The 20,030-nt window shown below is 41.8% G+C and overlaps 3 protein-coding genes across 36 annotated transcripts in view; 2 read left to right on the top strand and 1 right to left on the bottom strand.

Moving 5' to 3' along the window:
• The first annotated feature begins 521 nt into the window (after positions 1–521).
• On the top strand, positions 522–7,830 carry vps11 (VPS11 core subunit of CORVET and HOPS complexes). The gene is made up of 16 exons (XM_028983936.1): positions 522–669; positions 794–942; positions 1,041–1,176; positions 1,254–1,417; positions 1,509–1,756; positions 2,471–2,672; positions 2,810–2,961; positions 3,212–3,398; positions 3,483–3,626; positions 4,425–4,622; positions 4,777–4,938; positions 5,476–5,609; positions 6,012–6,214; positions 6,664–6,835; positions 6,994–7,216; positions 7,286–7,830. The coding sequence occupies exons 1-16, from the start codon at positions 528–530 to the stop codon at positions 7,448–7,450; spliced, it is 2,781 nt and encodes a 926-aa protein (XP_028839769.1). The 5' UTR covers positions 522–527; the 3' UTR covers positions 7,451–7,830.
• A 1,239-nt stretch (positions 7,831–9,069) lies between these two features.
• ift46 (intraflagellar transport 46 homolog (Chlamydomonas)) lies at positions 9,070–11,383 on the top strand. The gene is made up of 12 exons (XM_028984262.1): positions 9,070–9,147; positions 9,383–9,479; positions 9,555–9,628; positions 9,698–9,843; positions 9,915–9,989; positions 10,070–10,163; positions 10,241–10,369; positions 10,441–10,559; positions 10,662–10,728; positions 10,823–10,883; positions 10,958–11,043; positions 11,148–11,383. The coding sequence occupies exons 1-12, from the start codon at positions 9,124–9,126 to the stop codon at positions 11,238–11,240; spliced, it is 1,065 nt and encodes a 354-aa protein (XP_028840095.1). The 5' UTR covers positions 9,070–9,123; the 3' UTR covers positions 11,241–11,383.
• Positions 11,384–15,496: 4,113 nt separating this feature from the next.
• The window catches only part of dlg2 (discs, large homolog 2 (Drosophila)), a 255,544-nt gene continuing 251,010 nt past the window's right edge, over positions 15,497–20,030 (bottom strand). For 26 of the 34 annotated variants that reach the window (XM_028982803.1, XM_028982799.1, XM_028982802.1 and 23 more), the window contains 5 exons: positions 19,772–19,795; positions 19,381–19,553; positions 19,187–19,296; positions 19,011–19,102; positions 15,497–18,551 (listed from right to left, as the gene is read on the bottom strand). In XM_028982803.1, the coding sequence (XP_028838636.1) occupies positions 18,445–18,551; positions 19,011–19,102; positions 19,187–19,296; positions 19,381–19,553; positions 19,772–19,795 (506 nt within the window). In that variant the 3' untranslated portion in view covers positions 15,497–18,444. The remainder of the gene's footprint in view (positions 18,552–19,010; positions 19,103–19,186; positions 19,297–19,380; positions 19,554–19,771; positions 19,796–20,030) is intronic. The other 8 variants (XM_028982807.1, XM_028982801.1, XM_028982806.1 and 5 more) reach the window with 1 other exon arrangement.

Here is a 20,030-nt window from a genome sequence, read left to right as displayed (position 1 = left end):
TTACAGCATTTATCAGACGCCCTTTTCCAGAGTGACTTACAATCAGTAGTCATGGGGACAGTCCCCCCCTGGAGCAACTTAGGGTTAAGTGTCTTGCTCAGGGACACAATGTATATGCAAAAGTAATCAAATTTACAAACCAATTAATTCAAGTATCGCTACAACGTTCATTTGCAAAGAAAATGTAAACAAAATGACTACTGATTTACGCATCTAGAGATAATTTACTAGAGATGTAAATGCGCATGCCCAGAATCGTGTGTGTTGCGCATGCGCAAAATCTTTATTCAACTGCTCATCATACAACTAAAAAACTCTAGTTATTTTATTCGGTCATTGTAAAAGTCAAATCATTATACTGCTGGCTGAAACAAGCATTTCATTATATTTAAACAACAGTTTAAAAGTGCACATCAGATCATCATAGCATACCCTAGCAAGTAGCCTGTCTAGCTGCGACAGGACGCCGTGACGTCACGCACCTCACGTGACCTGTCGCCCGCATCACATGATACAAGCTGAAGAAAATGGCCGCGTTCTTGCAGTGGAGGCGATTTGTTTTTTTCGACAAGGAGATCGTGAGAGAGCCTGGAGAGAATGGCAAGAACGTCGCACTACCCGTGGGCATCTCGGTGTGTGACTCAGGCCGAGGTCACATTGTGCTGGGAGATATCCTGCTGTAGCTGCTCACACCCTGTTCCGCTTTAGCGCTTTTAAATACACGTTCCATAGGTCTCTTGTATTGTGCACGGTGTTAAATTATGCCACGTGTTCCTTAACCGAGCTTCAGCACATATGGACGGTCAGATCTGGTTTCTGACGCGCTCCTTGCAGCTGACCTCCTTCCAGGCGTACAAGCTGCGCGTCACGCATCTCTACCAGCTGAAGCAGCACAGCATCCTGGTTTCTGTCGGCCAGGACGAGCAGGGAATAAACCCCTTGGTAAGACTTGTGCCTCATACTCTGCTCTACTTTATCTCATTATGTAACTTTTATTGAACTATGCATGTGACAAATAAAATCTTGAATCACCACCGCAGGTGAAAGTATGGAACCTTGATAAGAAGGACAGTGGGAATCCTCTGTGTACTCGGATTTTCCCTGCCATCCCTGGCAATAAGCCCACGGAGGTGTCCTGTCTCAGTGTACATGAAAACCTCAACTTCATGGCTATTGGTAAAATCTTTGTAACACTGAAATGCAGCCTTGTCTTTGCTTCTGTTGCAGAACAGTTGTATTCTGTTTTTGTGCAGGGTTCACTGATGGCAGTGTCGTCCTGACGAAGGGTGACATCACCAGGGACCGACACAGCAAAACGCTGACTCTTCATGAAGGCAACTGTCCAATTACAGGAGTTGCTTTTCGTCAGGCGGGCAAGGTCACTCACCTATTCGTGGCCACCCTGGAAAAAGTGCAGGTGAGTGAAGGGTTCTGATTGGTCCAGGTTGGAGTGTGTGTTTCCACTCAATGACGATCACCGCAATGAATCTGATTTGGTTTGTTGGTAGTGCTACACCCTCTCTGTGAAAGAGTACCCCCGCCTGGAGCTCGATACACACGGCTGCGCCCTGCGTTGCTCCGCCCTAACAGACCCATCCCAGGACTCCCAGTTCATTGTGGCCGGAAATGACTGTGTGTATCTGTACCAGCCGGATGAGCGGGGTCCCTGCTTTGCCTTTGAGGGTCATAAGCTACTGGCTCACTGGCATAGAGGATACCTCCTGCTGCTCACAAGAGACACAAAGTCTCCCAACAAGTAGGTATCTGTTCAGTCTAGGGATCTCATAAAACACTGTAATTATTGACTGACACATTCACTCACCATCCATAACCGCTTAATCCTCATCAGGGCCGTGGCTGCTAGACGCACCCAGGGCACCCATTCACACACCACTCGCACCTACAGACACGTTAGTGTCACCAGCCAGGATTCATAGTTGGGGTCCTAGTGAACCGGAATTGATCTCTTCATCGATGGTGACTTAAGCACGTTGTAAGTCGCTCTGGATAAGGGCGTCTGCCAAATGCCGTAAATATATTCAACCTCATGACATTGAAGGTGTGAGGCCACGTCCCCAACCGCCATGTCACCATGCAACCCTGGTTGACACATTATTTAGCATAAATAGTCAAAGGTTTCGACACACCAACACACATAGGGGATCATTGTTACATTGTATAACACAACTGTGTTAAATCAAATATATTTTTATTGTCCATTGATGTGACCGTTTGTGTGGTTTTGTTTTGAAGCATGTTTCACAAATTGTCATAATCATAAGCAGTTTCAAGGGATGATCGTCAATACTTATAGAAAAGCAGCATATGTGTAACAGTAATTTGTGTGCCGCTAATGTGTGCCGCTCACTGGCACAGCATCTTCGAGAGCTGATTTGCACATCACAATCTGGCAGTGGTGCAACCGTCCAGTGGCGCTTCCTTTTTTTAATGTATTTTTTTTAATTTGCAGGGCTGACTTTGGAAGCAGAGAAACATCACCAACCGAAAAGCAGATGCTGACCATCTACGATCTGGACAACAAGTTCATAGCCTACAGTTCTTCTTTTGATGACATAGTTGACGTACTGGCAGAGTGGGGCTCGTTCTATGTGCTCACACGAGATGGGAAGATGTTTGTGCTGCAGGAGAAGGACACACAAACCAAGCTAGAGGTGAGTAAGGTTTTTTTTGTGTGTAGTAAAAGCAACATACTCTATGATTTGGCCTAAGTTTTGATCTGTTTGAATAATTTACAGTGGCTGCATGGATACTAGTTATACCGAAACATTTTTCCTGCCTTTGTCCTTAGATGCTCTTTAAGAAGAACCTTTTTGTCATGGCTATTAACTTAGCGAAAAGTCAACATTTGGACAATGATGGCCTGTCTGAAATCTTCAGGCAGTATGGAGACCACCTCTACATTAAAGGGGACCATGATGGTGCCATTCAGCAGTATATCCGGTATGAACTGATGTTACAGAGTTCATTAAAACCATGAATTTATTGTGTTTTCATCTGCCAATATCTTTTATTTTAGTGTATTAAATTAAAATTACATCAGTTGTAAAGTTGTACTGTTTTTACTCTAGGACCTGTACCTAAATACACCAAATGTCATATCTTGTAAAGAATGATTCTTTAAGTTGTTGAGATATTTTAATACTCTGAGAGGGTCATATAGGTTCTAAACACCATGTGCTGCAACATTTAGGACAATAGGAAAACTGGAACCATCCTATGTGATCCGCAAATTCCTTGATGCCCAGAGGATCCACAACCTGACTGCCTACCTTCAGGCCTTACACAGACAGTCACTTGCCAACGCTGACCACACCACACTTCTACTCAACTGCTACACCAAACTGAAGGACAGCTCCAAGCTGGAGGAGTTCATTAAGGTCTGTACTTCTGACCCATTACAATGGCTGGCAGGTGACATGAATGGGTTAATTCACACTCTGCTGCTCCTCTTTTGCCATCAGAGCAGCGAAAGTGAAGTCCACTTTGATGTGGAAATTGCTATTAAAGTGCTCCGTCAAGCTGGCTATCATACTCATGCTGTCTTCTTAGCTGAGAGACACATGCATCATGAATGGTATCTGAAGATACAGATAGAAGATTTGAAGGTGAGCGAATACTTTTATGATAAATAGCACAGACAATATGTGCTATATTATAATTTATATAGCGCTTTTCACAAACCCAAGAACTGTGGGGCCATAACACTGACTCTCCTACCTCCAAGGCTGGAGAGGTCACATAGCTCCATAAAATTAGAGTTACTGATGTATTATGATTTTCTGACAATAAGACCAATATGTAAATAAAAATGATAAACTTATCTTTTATTCACAGCAGAACATAGTGCCCTTATATGACATCAGTAAATACCATATTCATTTAGGATAATTAATAATCTGTGCTGATATGTATCTATGGTCATCAGAAAGATTTTCTTATTGATCAGTGCAGACATCTTTGCCAAGGCTATTTGTGATTCATAAAAACACAAACGTCCTAATCCGAAATTCTGTTGAAAATGTTCTGTGTACTGATATCTGTAAACTGTAAATTAAAAATTCAGAAATAAATGGAGTGCAAAACTGAAATGTACTCTAGATTAGATTCAACTTTATTATCATTACACATGTACAAGTACACGGCAACGAAATGTAGTGAAGGTCCATTGCATTGGCCAGGAATCGAACCCGGGTCAACTGCTTGGGAAGCAGATATGCTCACCACCAATGCACATGTACAGGGTCGAATGTGTTTAGACACACATGCAAAATATACAATAAATGTATAAATATATATGTATAAATGTTCTTTAGGTTTTTTTTTTTTTATATTCATGTGGAAGGAATGACATCCTTCTGTTATCATCCCCACCTCTTCTTACCCCCTTCCCCCCCGATCTTCAGAACTACCAGGAGGCCCTGCGCTATATTGGCAGGCTACCTTTTGAACAGGCTGAGAGCAACATGAAATGCTATGGCAAGACCCTCATGCACCATGTGCCAGACGGTACAACTCTGTTGCTCAAGGGTCTGTGCACCGACTACAATTCCAGTCAAGACTCTTCGGACCATGAGAGCTTGCATAAAGCTGCAGTACAAAAGGTAAAACCTTGGCCAAAATCTTACTGATGGTGCTACAAAATTAATTGTTGTGGCATGTAACTGAGAAACAGATCCAGGATATATACCTCCTGGCTACCTCCACAATCGGCGCCACAGCTCCTGACGTCTTTTACTCCATCAACTCAAACAACAGGCCAGCTCTGAGGAGTTCATCCCGGTTTTTGCCAACAACCCTCGGGAGCTTCGCGCCTTCCTAGAGCACATGATTGAGGTGGATCGTAAGTCGCCGCAGGGGGTGTACGACACTCTGCTGGAGCTGCGGCTGCAGGACTGGGCCCATGAACAGGACCCTGAGGTGGAGTCAGCAGTTACTGTTGTCACTTGCTCAGCCTCCATGATTGTCCTCTTAAAGGTCCCCGACATGCAACATTTTTTTGCTTTTATATCATCTTAGTGGTCCCCTAATACAGTATCTGAAGTCAGCCATTTTTTAGCCAGACACAGAATAAGATTTCCTCAGGAAATCTCATTATGATTGTCTGGGGAGGTGTGGGAAATTCTCTGGGGGGACAAAGTAACGGGACCTAGGGGGACAAATTCCAGATCCAACTGTCTGAGCTGCCGCTCTCTGAACGGAGAAGCAGAATGGCCAAAGCACTTTTTATACCTATCGCCATTTCTAGCCACTGCAGGACCATGAACAGGCGTATTAGTGTTCAATAATCTCACAAAGTGACATTTTCATGATCGGGGACCTTTAACACTGATGGGGACTTTTTCTTGGTGCAGCTCAGCATGATTTGTTACAAACAAGTTTTGACTACAAGTAGTACATTTTATTTTTGTGTCTGCTTGAGTGTCTCTTTAATTTCGCTTGTTTTCTGTATTACAGAAGAAAACGGCCCTGCAGGAGGCAGCACTCTCCCTGCTGAAACATGACAGTACTGTCTTTCACAAGGCACTTGTCCTCTGCCAAATGCACAACTTCAAAGAAGGCGTTCTATATCTTTATGAAAAGGGCAATCTGTGAGTCATTTGACATAGAACTGTAGGAATTGGACTGCTGAAATACATACATACATGTGTGTGTGTGTGTGTGTGTGTGTGTGTGTGTGTGTGTGTGTGTGTGTGTATATATATATATAGTGTATGTATTTCATTAAACATCATGTATAATTGTAGGACGAGACTGTATGTTTTTATATATAAATGAATTTTATATACATTTTTATATAAATTAAACCTTTTATATTTTACAATGGGGCTCAATTAGGACCAAGAAATTGGTCAGAACTGATATAGCACAGTAATAAAATATTGTTTACACGATCAAATCCATTTTAATGCGGCCAGCAGGCTGAAGTGGTTAGATAATTCATTAGAATACTTCATTTCTAGTCTCACATGCTCTCTGTTTGCTTTTTGTAGGTACCAGCAGATCATGCACTATCACATGCAGAATGAAGAGTATGGAAAAGTTGTGGAGACCTGTAAGCGGCATGGTGATAAAGAGGTGTGCTTGTGGGAACAGGCTCTGGGTTATTTTGCACGCAAAGAGGAGGATTGCAAAGCTTATATCAGCGAAGTCTTGCAACACATTGACCAAAACAACCTGATGCCTCCACTACTTGGTATGTCGTCCCACATTTAACCACCCAGAGGCTTCCTTTGCTTCTCAATAGTACTATTGGTTATAATTTGTATAAAACATTTATTGCTTAGAATTATACATGCATTAGAATTTTGTTTGTAGAAATTTGTCTATAGACTAAATAAGTTTCATAAATCAAAAAGAAGTTTAGCTGTGCCCCCCCCCTCCCCTACTATCCCACATATGTCCTGAAATGACATTTAATAGCACTTTGACGCTCAAATAACAATCAATGTATAACACTGCACCTACACCTCAGTTTCCAAAGACTAGAGAAATAGGAAATATAATTTCATATTTCAAGAAAAATAAAATTCACATTAATCTCTTAAGTTAAATTTACTAGTGATGTGTAACCGTGTCAAGAAAGAAATACTCCAACGCCTTTAATGTTCTTAGTAACCTCTGGTTTCCTCTCTTGTTTTTTAGTTGTGCAGACACTTGCTCACAACTCAACAGCAACACTGTCTGTGATCAGAGACTACCTGATCAACAAGCTGCAGAGAGAGAGTCTGCAGATAGAGGAGGATGAACGCAAGATCCGTCAGTACCGGGAAGAGACTGCTCACTTGCGGGCCGAGATCCAGGAGCTGAGGACCAGGTGTGTCAGAACAAACATCTAAAAGATATTTGTGTAGTTGGTATCGTCCATGTGGCCTGGACTGAGCAGCCACCCCCAACAGAAAGCTGCTGACATTTCTTTCAGATGCTCTGCTATGAAGCAGGGAACTCTAATAACGTTCTGCGTTTTTCCTTCAGTGCAAAAATATTTCAGAAGACTAAGTGCAGCATGTGCAACAGCCCTCTGGAGCTGCCATCCGTGCATTTCCTGTGCGGGCACTCCTTCCACCAGCACTGCTTCGAGAGCTACGCCGAAAGCGAGGCCGAGTGTCCCACGTGCACGCCCGAGAATCGCAAGGTCATGGACATGCTGCGCGCTCAAGACCAGAAGCGAGACCTGCACGACCATTTCACACGACAGGTACCGCTCTCTCTTCTGCTTCTTCTGTCGCCGTCAACGCTGTGTAATCTGTTCCTGGACCTTTCACAGCTGAGGTGCTCCAATGACGGCTTCTCGGTGGTGGCGGACTACTTTGGCCGTGGGGTGTTCAACAAGCTCACCCTGATCACCGACCCCCCAGGGAAGGCCGCAGCTGGCAGTCTGGATGCTGACCTCCAGAGAGACTTACTCGTGCACACCAAGCGCAACGCTTGAGAGTGCTGCCATTTTGTCCGTTTTGTTCTCCGCTCACACCAAGGCCTACTGCGGACCTGCCAAAGTGTTGCATCAAACAAAAGCGCTCTGTTTACAGAAATATACTCTGCATATAGATGTGTAGACCTTTACCGTCAATCTGCTTGCCCATCAATACGTAATATGAACCCAAATGGTTGCTTAGTCGGTGTCAGTAAAAAAAACTTTTTTTTAATTTTTTTTTTCTCAAAATAATAGCTGTTTAACATGCCGTTTTGTTTGGAAAAATATGTATAAATGTGCTGCATTAATGATGAAATGATTGGTTTAATGATTTAGCTTTTACTGTTATATTTATTAACTGCCTCTCTACTAATGACAATAAATTTGCTTTCAAGTAATTACATTGGCTTAATTTAGCATATAAAATGCTCCTCTTTTTTTTTTTTTTGTGTTGGGATTTATGTTATTTGACATTTATTTTGTATGTTTCATTTTTTACTGAAAGAGTTTTGATATGGCAACAGAAAATCCACCTGGTGGATGAATCCTTCTCAACCGGGACGGCCTTCCCGGGCTGCTTGTCCTCAAACACGTCCTCAGTGTAATACAGTGATTTAGTACAAGCACAGTCTCTCCTCACATTTTTGTAAATATTTTATTATATATTTACAATGCTGAATACATCTCAGTTTAATCCAATGTAAAGTAGCCAGTGCACCGCTTGTATAACCGTATAAACTTGCTGCCCCATCAAGCAGCACAGCACACTGTGCACACAGTGAAATTTGTCCTTTAAATTTAACCCATCACCCTGAGTGAGCAGTGGGCAGCCATGACAGGTGCCCGGGGAGCAGTGCGTGGGGACGGTGCTTTGCTCAGTGGCACCTTGGCAGATCGGGATTCGAACCGGCAACCTTCTGGCCGCTTCCTTAACCGCTAGGCCACCACTGCTCCCGAACCATGAAGCTCCCACCCACCCTGCTTGGCTGTAGGCAAGACACGCTTGTCTTTATACCCGGTTGCTGCCACACCTGCTCATCAGACCACAGGACATGGTTCCAGTAATCCATGTCATTAGCTGATCTTCAGATAACTGTTAGTGGGCTTTCTTGTACATCATTTTACGAAAATGCTTCCTTCTGGGACGCCAGCCATGCAGAATGAACCTGTCCAGGTAAACCATGCAGTAAGTCAGTTTCAGGGTCCAGTATGAGAGAGTGTGAGAGTGACAACGCCAAGTTTAACACACCAAAATGGCTAATTGGGCACAACTTGGACATTTGTATTTAGGGGTGTACTCACTTTTGCTGCCAGATGTTGACATTAATGAATGTGTAAGTAGTTATTTTGAGGGAACAGCAAATTTAGACAAGCTGTACATTGACAATATTGTATAAAAGTGTCATATCTTCAGTGTTTTCCCAAGGAAAGGCAGAGAGAGTGTGATGGGTGAAATACTATATTTAATATTAAACTCCCTCAGTCGCAGCAGAAGGTAACAGACACATTGGTGACATGGCAGGGGGGGTCCGAATGGATCTATTCTGTTCCATAATCTGACATTCTCTGACCTGGCAGCAGGGGGCAGGCTGCACTCTTCATGTCTGTTCACGCTGCCGGAAATCCCGCGCACATATCGCGAGACTTGCCGCCATGGTCTCCCGGAGTAACAGTACGCATCACTGTGCTACATGGAGAGAAAAGAACGGCAAAAGGTAGCTCTCCTTTTAGCTTAGCAATGTTACAAACTATGATTTATGTAACTTGGCAGCCGACTGAATGTCAGCGAATATGGCGGTGGTGGGTTTTGGCGAAAAATCCTGAGCTAATGAGCAAGCTGAGAGGATTGAGTTTCACGCTGTAGCATCAGAAATCGTTGTCAGTCAAACCCAAAATATGACTGGCGCGCATGAATTTGACAAATTGAAAACAGTATTTGTTGTGTTCCAGACGAAGCTGATCATTAACCAGCCGTACGATGAGAGCTTAGAGGTGAATGATTCTGAGGAGGTGGACAGTGAATACACCCCGACACCCCGGCGTACAGGTGCGACCCCCGCTTCACGTCTTCGTTTCATTTCATTTGGAATGTGTTGGACATCATCTGTGTCATTTATTTCAGCATCTGGAAAGAAGAACAGGCAGCCTGACAGCATGGCCAATAACAGCAGCGATGAATACGAAGAGGACACCAAGGTGAACAAATACTGAATAAAAAAAAATACAATTAAAAGAGGCCAAGTGTAATGGAAATGTCCTTTATAGAAAAAGAAAGGAGTGGTTGGTCAGCTTGGTGGAAGTGACCACGAAGAGGATGAAGAGGAGGAGGAAGAGGATGATGAAGATGATGATGACTCTGATGAGACCGAATCGGATGAAGAAGAAGGCGAGCCAGGATCAGCCCCAGAGGGGTACGATTTCATTAGGACATCCTGTCCTTTCCTGCGCACCGCCCATGCTCACCTTTACTTTGCTTTACCAGGGCATACGATCCCGCCGACTATGAACACCTTCCCGTCTCGGCAGAGATAAAAGAGCTTTTTCAGTACATCACAAGGTAAGGTTGTGTCAGGCTTCTAAACAAATGTATGTACAATGACAAGGCCACAAGGCTGACTTATTGTATTTGTACTTCAGGTACACTCCTCAGAATGTTGAGCTGGACTATAAACTAAAGCCCTTCATCCCCGACTTTATTCCGGCAGTGGGTGACATTGACGCTTTTCTCAAAGTAAGTCCGTCTGTATAGGAAAACACTTTCTGAAAAGCGCCTTTACTTAACCACCTCTGTACTTTGGCTGTAAACAGGTTCCTCGTCCAGACCAGAAGTCCGATCATTTGGGATTGCTGATTTTGGATGAACCTTGCACCAAGCAGTCAGATCCCACTGTCCTGACTCTGTGGCTTTCAGAAAATAGCAAACAGCACAATGTCACTGTAAGCAGAACTGTTGCTGTGTGGTAATACCCTACTGAGTGAGTTTGCTGATCAGGTTTCTCAACACTCAGGAGGTTAAAGTAAAAAGTGTGGAAGACCCCGAGAAGAACCCCAAGGCTATCGAGAACTGGATTGAGAGCATCAGTGAGCTGCATCGCTCCAAACCCCCTGCCACTGTTCATTACTCCAGGCAAGTTTAAGCTCGGTATAAGCTCGTCGTTCATTTGTGTTTTGTGTTGAATCGTTCATCTGGAGGAGTTTTTCCAAATTTGTTTTGGTGTATTTTTTTTAGGCAAATGCCAGACATTGACACTCTAATGCAGGAATGGCCTCCAGAATTTGAAGAACTTTTGGGGAAGGTAAGTGCATAACTGAAGTCTGTCTCAGAATTACATATAATTTTTTTAGACAAAGTCCTGGTTTACATTACAGTCCTGAACTGATTTTTTCAAGGTGAGCCTCCCCACCGCAGACATAAATTGTGATTTGGCAGAGTATATTGATATAATATGTGGTAAGTATCCTCCCCTCTATTGCGTGTATTATGTTGGTGGCCACATAAAGTCACTTAAAAAGTCACTTTTGTAGGAGTTCTGGACGTCCCTGTGTACAAGAGCCGAATACAGTCACTCCATGTGTTGTTCACCCTGTATTCTGAATTCAAAAACTCACAGGTATGGAGACCACCCAGAATGAGACCTCCACCTTTTCTATCTATAGTGTATATATTCTGGTATTCAAGAAGTGATTTTTATCTGTGCTCTTCTCTGTATTTCAGCACTTTAAGGTCTTGGCAGAGGGACAGAAGTCTTACAGTCAGCCAGGCGCTCATTCAGCCACAGCAGAAGCAGACACTCTCACTCTGGACTGATGGGAAGGACTGCAACTCTCATCAGACATCGGCAGTGTCGCTCCTGCTTTCTTAATATCATACCACACTACCAACTGAAATTGCATCTTTAAGATCAGTTCATTGATGATGTTTTGGTTTGTCAATAAAAATATTTTTCTATATTTTTATGTGTGCATCACTTTTGCATTCGAAACTTTCCACCTGTTGTCTATTCCATTTGTACAACAGCATGTCAAATTGCTTGTCAGTGTTGCTTCCTAAGTGGACAGTTTGATTTCACAGAAGTGTGATTGACTTGGAGTTACATTGTGTTGTTTAAGTTCCCTTTATTTTTCTAGCACTGTATATAGACAAACAAAAATAAAGATATAAAATCTAAAAATAACACACACAAAATAAACAATAATATATTATATATGAGCAATAAATAATGATAAAATAAATATGTATATATTTAAATAATAATACCAGCATTTTGGGCAAAATTAGCTCATTTACCTGAAATAAATAGTTACTCCATATGGAGCTGCACATTGTGTAACACTGGTAGTTACTTTACTCTTTCTGCCTTAGGTGATGTGGCTGCACAAATAGGGCCCACAGACAGTATTTTTTTATCTGCACATCCCCTGTGGTTGGTACCTTCAGGGGTGCAAAGAAGAACAAAATCTGTGACCTGGTGATGGGAGTACGGCAGGGTGCATTCAAATGGATGCCACTTTCAATGGATGCCACTTTCATTTCAACGTCCATTTTCATGGACGTTACCATAACAGGTACTGTTGCAGACTCCTGCCATACAAAACTCACTAATGGTTTGAGGAACATGGTGACAAGTAATAGAAAAAAGGTCAGTAAGGAGTGCTGCAAGTAATTGCTGCAAGGAGTGTGATTAGGAATGTGCACTTTGAAACAAAGCACAAAAAGCACAAAAGGAAAATAATACATCTTTAGCAGATAAATATAAAAGAGGTGTCCACATAAAAGTTTAATAAGACTTTAAATATTTGGAACATTTTTCCTTATTTCCTTATTTGTTAGGGATTTACACTGATCGCAGACTTATTCAGCACAGCAGAAATGCTACAGACCAGCATGGAGACCTTCAGTGATGATCCCCCCCAAAAAAAGAATTGACTTTATTATGAAACCCTGCATTTACAACACTATCATTTCTTATATCAGGGTGTTATATGTGTTCCTGTGTGGTGTCATGACACCATGGTGTCTGCAGCTTCACTGATACCTGAGCCTGATTGTGGTCCAGAGACCCCCCCTTCCATCATGTTTTTATGGTAAGATCATCCACTCATTGGTTGGGGAAATGGTGGCCGTAATCAGGAGTTTGCCTGTTCGAATCCCAATCCGCCAAGGTGCCACTGAGCAAAGCACTGTCCCCCCACACTGCACCCCGGGTGCCTTTCATGGCTGCCCACTGCTCACCAAGGGTGATGGTTAAATGCAGAGGACAAATTTCACTGTGTGCACCGTGTGCTGTGCAGCTGTGTATGACAATGGCAATCACTTCACTTCTATTACTTTCTGGTGACAAGATGGTCACAGTTTTAATTGTTAATGCAGGTGGACTTCAGTTCATATGATAAGTATATAAGGCCTAAACCAATATACTGACTGCTGACACACACAAAAGTACAATTATTTCTGTTGTTTTTACGAGACATTGACATTGTCTTATTTCATCAAATGCAACTGCATTAAATAATCACAGGATGTCGCTGTTTCACTAGTGTAACGTGTGACAAACGTGTGAAAAGTTTGCTATGAGATTTGTGCCAGTAAGATTAAATATGATAAAATAAGAAAAAAAACTTTATTAATCCCCAGGGAAATTCTTGTGTCCAAAAAGCATGTGCAAAAAAGTAATAAATAATAAATAACTGTGACGGGTATCATAAAGTGACATTAATTAGATAAGTGGTTTTATAAAAGTGCCATAGTGTTTTGCCATAGAGAGAGAGGTAGCAGCATGTTGAGATGGATGAAAAAACAACATTCAGTAGCAGACAGGAGGGTATAATAATCGCACAGTCCCATGAAAAACCAGAGCTTAATACTGATCCTGAGAAGAGCACCTACAGAATGGGGAAGAGCTGTTCAGTCTTATTGAACTGTGGCGCTCAGTTCTGCATTATGAGGTCATGGGTCTTTTGCTGCGTGTGATTCTCCATGGTCTCATGGAGGGCTTCTCCATGATACTGAGAAGCTTTTTTAGCATTCTCATCCCAGACACCTCAGCCAGGCCCTCCTGTATGACACCCAGGAAAGAACCAGAACCTTTTGATCAGCTTGTTCAGCCTGTTGGCATCTGCCATCTATGCCCCAGCACACGGCTGCAGAGAACACCACACTCTCTACTACAGCGTGGTAGAACATGGTCAGCATTTTCCTACACACATTCAACGAGCTGAGACGCCTCAGTAGGAAAAGCCCACCCTGCCCTTTCTTGAAGACAATGTTGGTATTCAGTTTCCAGTTTACTGGTACTGGTGGTCCTCAACAGCCTCCACATCAGCCCCTCTGATGGTGACCGGGGTGGGAGGAGCTGCTGCTTCCTCCAAAGCCGCCCACCACCCTCCTGTCCATGCCTAATACAGGCCACAATGACAGAGTCATCCGAGAATTTCTGCAGGTGACACCACTGAGACCTGTACCTGAAGTCCAGAGTGTAGAAGGTGAAGAGGAAGGTTGATGGGACAGTCCCCTGCCACGATATGCGAGTGGCAGCTCTTCTGCCGGACATGCTGTGGTCGCTTTGTTAGATAGTCTGTAATCCAGTCCTCCATTGGAGGGTCCACCTGCGTTTCACTGAGCATATTCCCCAGAAGTGATGGCACCTGAGAAGTCAAAAAGCACGACCTCACAGTATTCCCAACAGTGTCAAAATTAGAATGAGCCTGGTCCAGCAGGTAGATGATGGTGTCCTTCATGCCAATACGGGGGGCATACGATAAGTAAACTGTAGATGGTCCAGCCAATGGTCCACCCGCAGATGCAGATGTTTCAGGATCAATCTCGAAACGCGTCTTCAGTAGAAACTGAATTTGAATTGAATATATTTCGGTCTGAATGTCACTAACTGAATTTGTATAGTTCAAACTGAAGCTGAATGTATTAATTTGAATATGAATTCTAATTAAATTGAAACTGCATTATACATCCCTAAACACATATTGGCTTTGCCAAATTCAATTTCAAATTCCAATTTCAGTTCTCACAATTTAATTTTGGTTTATTGAGACACGCAGTCCAGGTCCTTGTGAAAAGACAATGGAGCAGATTCCCAACAGAGATCATTTCAATGTTTTAAATAAAATGAAATAAAGCTCCTTTATGCTGGTCCAGCGTAAAGGTTCAGCTGAATTTGTAATTTGGGTGAATAAGGGTTGAATTATAAATCCTTTTCACTCCTGATAAATGAAGGATGAGACCCATGTGCACAATGCAAAGCTACTTTCTTTCTACATACTTTTCTTTCTTTGTATATATGGTTTTCTTTTCTTATACTGCTTTTTTTAATTTTAAGGTTGGGCATTGCAAAATGCATTTCACTGTATGCCATATCATGTGTGATGGTGTGACAAATAAAATCTGAATGTAAATCTCAATCTCAACATGACTTCCTTCGCCAAGACATTTTGATCTTCAGTTCAGTTGTGTGCAAACTTTTCTGATGGATCTTATATCTCATAACTGACCACATATTAGTAAAATAACACCAGGTTCAGATTAAAAATGAGCATAACGTGTAAAATGTCAGATTTGATCAGTGCTGTTCTCTTTGGTTATAATTGGATGGTTTTCATTCATACATGACATTAGAAAATGTTTAATTATTGTGTTAGTATGGCTACCATACCCAGACAATGCAATAATAATTATTATTGAACTGATTCAGAATTAGATTAGGTGCTCTGCACATGCATCTATTTAGCAAAATGAGTAAAGTGTACAGCATGTATAAAAAGTACAGAACTTTTGTACAGAAGAGGTCTAGTTAATAGTGCTGATTATTTCCGTTCTGGTTAGGTCGCACGGAGAAAGCACGATACCGAGAAAGCAAATCAGCACCTTTGAAAGCACTATCGGACGTACATCAGCCAATAAATAGATCTCCCTCCGGAGCGTGTATACTGGGACAAGGACAGCGGTGTGATTAAATGTCCAAGTCAAGATTTAACCGTAGCTCAACGAAAATGCACTGATCATCAGCAGCTAGTGGAGTGGAAAACTGAAATGAGTGGTCCAACCCAAAGTAAAAGTCTCACCAAACCTTTTATTTACATTTTTAAAGATGAACGCTGAGTATAGTACCTTCATGTATACCTAAAGCAAAGTGGTTCTTCAAAGCAATCAAAAGTACATTTCATAACATGATGCAAAGGACATATTCCATTTTATTTTATTCATCTTTCTTTTTCTTAGAAAATGAAAAAAATAAGATAAAACAATAATTCCATTAAAGGTCTGTGATAATAGCTGTACAGTATCACTGTGCTTTGAATTTTTACACCAGTGGAATGAATGGAAGTAATATCTACAGCCAAAAGCGTGCTTGATCATTCTTATGATGAGCGGATCTTTAACTCTGAAAGCAAAAAACACCGTGTCTGTTTTCATGGGAACGTGCTACCATGAACAAACTCTTCAAATTTAGTGACTATTAAGATTTCACAGTTGATGCTGAGGAAAAAAATACAACTTTTTTAATTTATCGTGCTGCACACCAACATTGAGATGAACCTACTTCAGTGCAGTACAAGAACTTGAAGGTAAATCACGTGTGAAAGGTACAAACGTAATCCACCATGCTGTGGTGAAGGAGGTGAACAACATAAGACGACAGTCAAGTGGTGAAGACAGGATGCACATCAGAACTGAGACCGAAAGAAAAAGAAAGAAAGAGGTAAACAGTGTTTCATTTAACAGGAAGTTTAAAGATCCCCACAAACATCTGGACGTCCCTCCATTTTCAATCTGATAAACTCCCCCTCACAAAACCGGGAGGGTCATTTTTTAAAAGAAGCTTTTTACAAAGCCCTATCTGGCAACCCTGAGTAAAGACACCACTGCAGACTGCTGCTACTACATGGAAACAGGCCTGGAATCGGACCTGGAATTACACTCCGCCACGTTGGATGTGCACGTAGTTCATGGTTCGAACGTATCTCCTGGGGTGCCAAGTGTCCAGCACTTATGTCCGTACACAAAATACATTCTGTGCCATGAACGAGATCAGTTTACAGAAAAATAAAAGCAGGAAGTCGTCACTATATTCCATTCACAGACATAAAAAAGGAATGATTCATGTTTGTGCACTTGTGCGACATCCGATCCTTTCATTTTTGTGGACAGAAGACAGGGCAAATGTGTAGTATATAAATTACAAATCCTTTTAAGACAAAGGTTTGTCCATTTCGTTCACAGAATGCATTTAGTCAAGGACACAAGGTCACTTGCGCAAAGGACGAATTCAAACTACGGATATACCAATACAGAATACGAAGGTTCCATTCCGACGACCTCTTGTGGACAAACGACAACAAGAAATGAGCTGATTTTGTCATAAAGCGCATGACACTAGACACCCCATAGTTCCTACTCAACTCTTTCATTACACTGTTTGAGCACTGAGGGGAATGAAATGGATTTTTAAAAATTTTCCTCTAAAAATATATATATATATATATTTGTTTGATAACTCTTCTTTCAGGAATGATATGCTACAGATAAAAGACAGATCATTAGAATGTCAAAACTGAACCAAAGAGGGATCTATTGGGATGGAAAAGTGACATGGCTTTTAGTCGATTTCCACGTAAGCGAATCGTCTCACGGCTCCTGGACAGCCACACCGTCTGTCCTTCAGTCGTCTCTGTGTAACAAGTTTACAAAGTTCTTCACTCGTCTTTAAGGCAAGCGGTGACCAATACGTCAAAAGAGCCTTGCCATAAAACAATGCCAGACCAGAGGAGCCGTAATAGTATTGCAACAACTGAGATCATCTTCTCAACACGCGCCTAATCGATCGCTTTTGGCATCAGTGGTTTGGTATCTACTTCTATGGTTGTCCAAGCATGGCAAGGGTTTTAATAAGAAAAGACAAAAAACAAAAAGAAAAGCATGTACATTGTCAACTATTTACATACATAAACAATAAATAAATATTATTTATTTGTATTTAATAAGAGCATACACCATGGCAAAGGTGCACGCCAAGCTATTTGCCACATAAACTATACACCAGGTTTTCAAAGTCACTTAGGATTTCTGTACACGAAACTCCAACAGCCCCTCAAGTCGAGCCCTTGTTTCTTCTCAATCTCATCTCGTCAGTGCTAATTGAGGTAAACAGGACTTATGTAAACACGTTCAGAGCGCTTGAGGGACACAGAGGGACATTAGCGGTACCCCCTGTCTGTCTGGGGGACGCCCAAGTTTCACGCTAACCTTCCGCAGGGTGGCAGCAGTAGCTTCCCTTCACGAGGCCAAACGTTTTGGTCACCACAGCGCGTCACCCCGGGCCTTCATTAACGTCATAGTACACCTAGACCAGCACCACCAACACGCTATTTTACACAACTGAAATCAGGCTCATCTTTTTAAAAACAAGGCTGTACAACTTCATTATAAATATTTCATGTGCTGCTGTGTCCTATAAATAGCAAAATATAATGTCATATTTTCTACAGCTAGTTGTATCCCTTTAAGAGTTCTTAATTAAAGCATTTTAAATCACAATTGGAAATAAATAAAAATCCTCCCAGGAATGTATTAATCAAACAAATCAGACAACAGAAAAGAAGAAGAAAAATGGGATGGGATGGGGGGCAGTGCATAGATGCCGAGCAGTAATGTGAACGGGGGGTTCTGTGTGTGACGGGCGGGAGGAAAGTGGAGTGATGCTGATATCTTGCTTCGTCTGCATTCCACCCCACGCCAGCGTTGATTTAGCTTGTGATTAAGTCATTATGCTATCCAATAAATGTACAGACAGTCCTTTTTTTTTAGGCCAAAAAATGTTTCTAACACTTTGTGGTGTACATTCAGGAACATTCATATTGAAAGTAAAAAAAAAAAAGTTGAACAAAAATGTAATATTCACTAGAATTATTAACAATAACCATCGCCGTAATAATTTATCATATGTTACAATTTTTTTCATGTTTTGTTTTAGTCCAGGATCCCCACGGCTTCTTGTTCCTTATAGTTTTTCCCTGGAGGGAATCCAGATGTAAGGTCCAGACTGCTCCTCGATCACCTGCTTGCACTGATTATAAATGTCCTCTAAGGTGTCTCCTTGAACCAGAGCTGGAAAACACATGGAGTCAAACACGGAATTAGGCACGTTCTGTAATAATAGTTCATATTTGCTGTATCAATGCTGTAAATTCAGTTTAATGCAACATTTTAACTTAATACGTGACATTTCCTTTCTTTACTTGAATTGAAATAGGAGTCATTAGTCAGTAAAAGTAACAATATGAAACCTCTAGCCAATGAAAGACCTCTTTCTAGCTTTCTGTCACCATCTGACTGCTGGTTACAAACAAATTCATGTCAATTATACTGAAATAATTTAAGTATGCAGCTGTGCATATATCATAAATGTGCCAATTTAGCCCAAATTTAAGATGTCTGAGCAGTCAACATGGCTGAAACATGCTATTGAACTGCAGGTGTTTTTTACTGTAACATATGGTTAGATGTTAATGCATATACATTTTTCATGATCTGCTGGGCCACTAAACTGAACAAGGCAGAAGTAACCTGTGAAAAACTCTCCAAACTCCTGCTCCAGCTTCAAGGCGCGGTCATACGTCTTCTTGGCCTGCTCCTCCGTCAGCCTCTTATTCATCTCCCTAAAAGCAAAGCTTTTCATCAGAAGGTCACAATCCTACACTTTGACCAAAAAAAACCCAAAAAACTAAATGTGAATGACTTACATTAGTGACTCTATGGATCTAGGCTTTATGAAGATGGCGATTGGGTAGAGTTGTGCTACTTGTAGTCGTTTAATAGCATTTCCAGACACATCCAATATGCAGTGCTTCCCCTGTAACAATTCAGCCAGAACCAGACAGTGGTTAATAAGCCCGTTTGTGCAGTGATCTGAAATCCAAGGAGAAACAGCACTCACCCGCTCTGCCACAAATTTGACGGACTGGACGCTGGTGCCGTACAGGTTGTCGTTGTACTGGCCTGCTTCAATGAATTTGTGCTCCTGAATGTCTTTCTCCATTTGTTCCCGTGAGATGACGAAGTGGTAGTCCCGGCCGTCAACTTCGTAATCCCGCCTCGGCCTTGTTGTGTCTGAACAAAACCATCCAACGTGAAAATCTGAATAGTCCAGTCACAAACATCAAATATCTACACTTAAGTAAATGAACAAGTAAATAAAAAAGAAATGTACATAGATATATTATCTAAAGGGAACTAAATACTACAGTTATAGTAGGTAAAATAAATTACTTTAGCTGTAGAGGGATTTCTTATGCCTCTGTGTGCTTGTAACTAATTGGCTCACTTACCCATGTGCCCTGATATGTTAGCCGCTTTTTTTATTTTAGAGATAAATGAAAGACATGCAAATTAAAACAAAGAAATAAGTCTACAGTGATAAAATATAAACACAGAAACATTGTTCAGAGCAAAGAAACATTGAATGAAATGAACATGAAGGATCTGAGCCAAACAACAACCACAAACGTAGAACAGACACGCAGCGATGGTGCAGTAATACTCACACTACCACACGATACTCAGCACCCCGACAGGGGTCACATACAG

This window comes from Denticeps clupeoides, chromosome 6 (assembly GCF_900700375.1).
Source record: "Denticeps clupeoides chromosome 6, fDenClu1.1, whole genome shotgun sequence".
In the NCBI taxonomy this organism is placed as follows: domain Eukaryota; kingdom Metazoa; phylum Chordata; class Actinopteri; order Clupeiformes; family Denticipitidae; genus Denticeps; species Denticeps clupeoides.
Note: the sequence above shows the minus strand (reverse complement) of the source record. Positions and strands in the feature narration are given on the sequence as shown.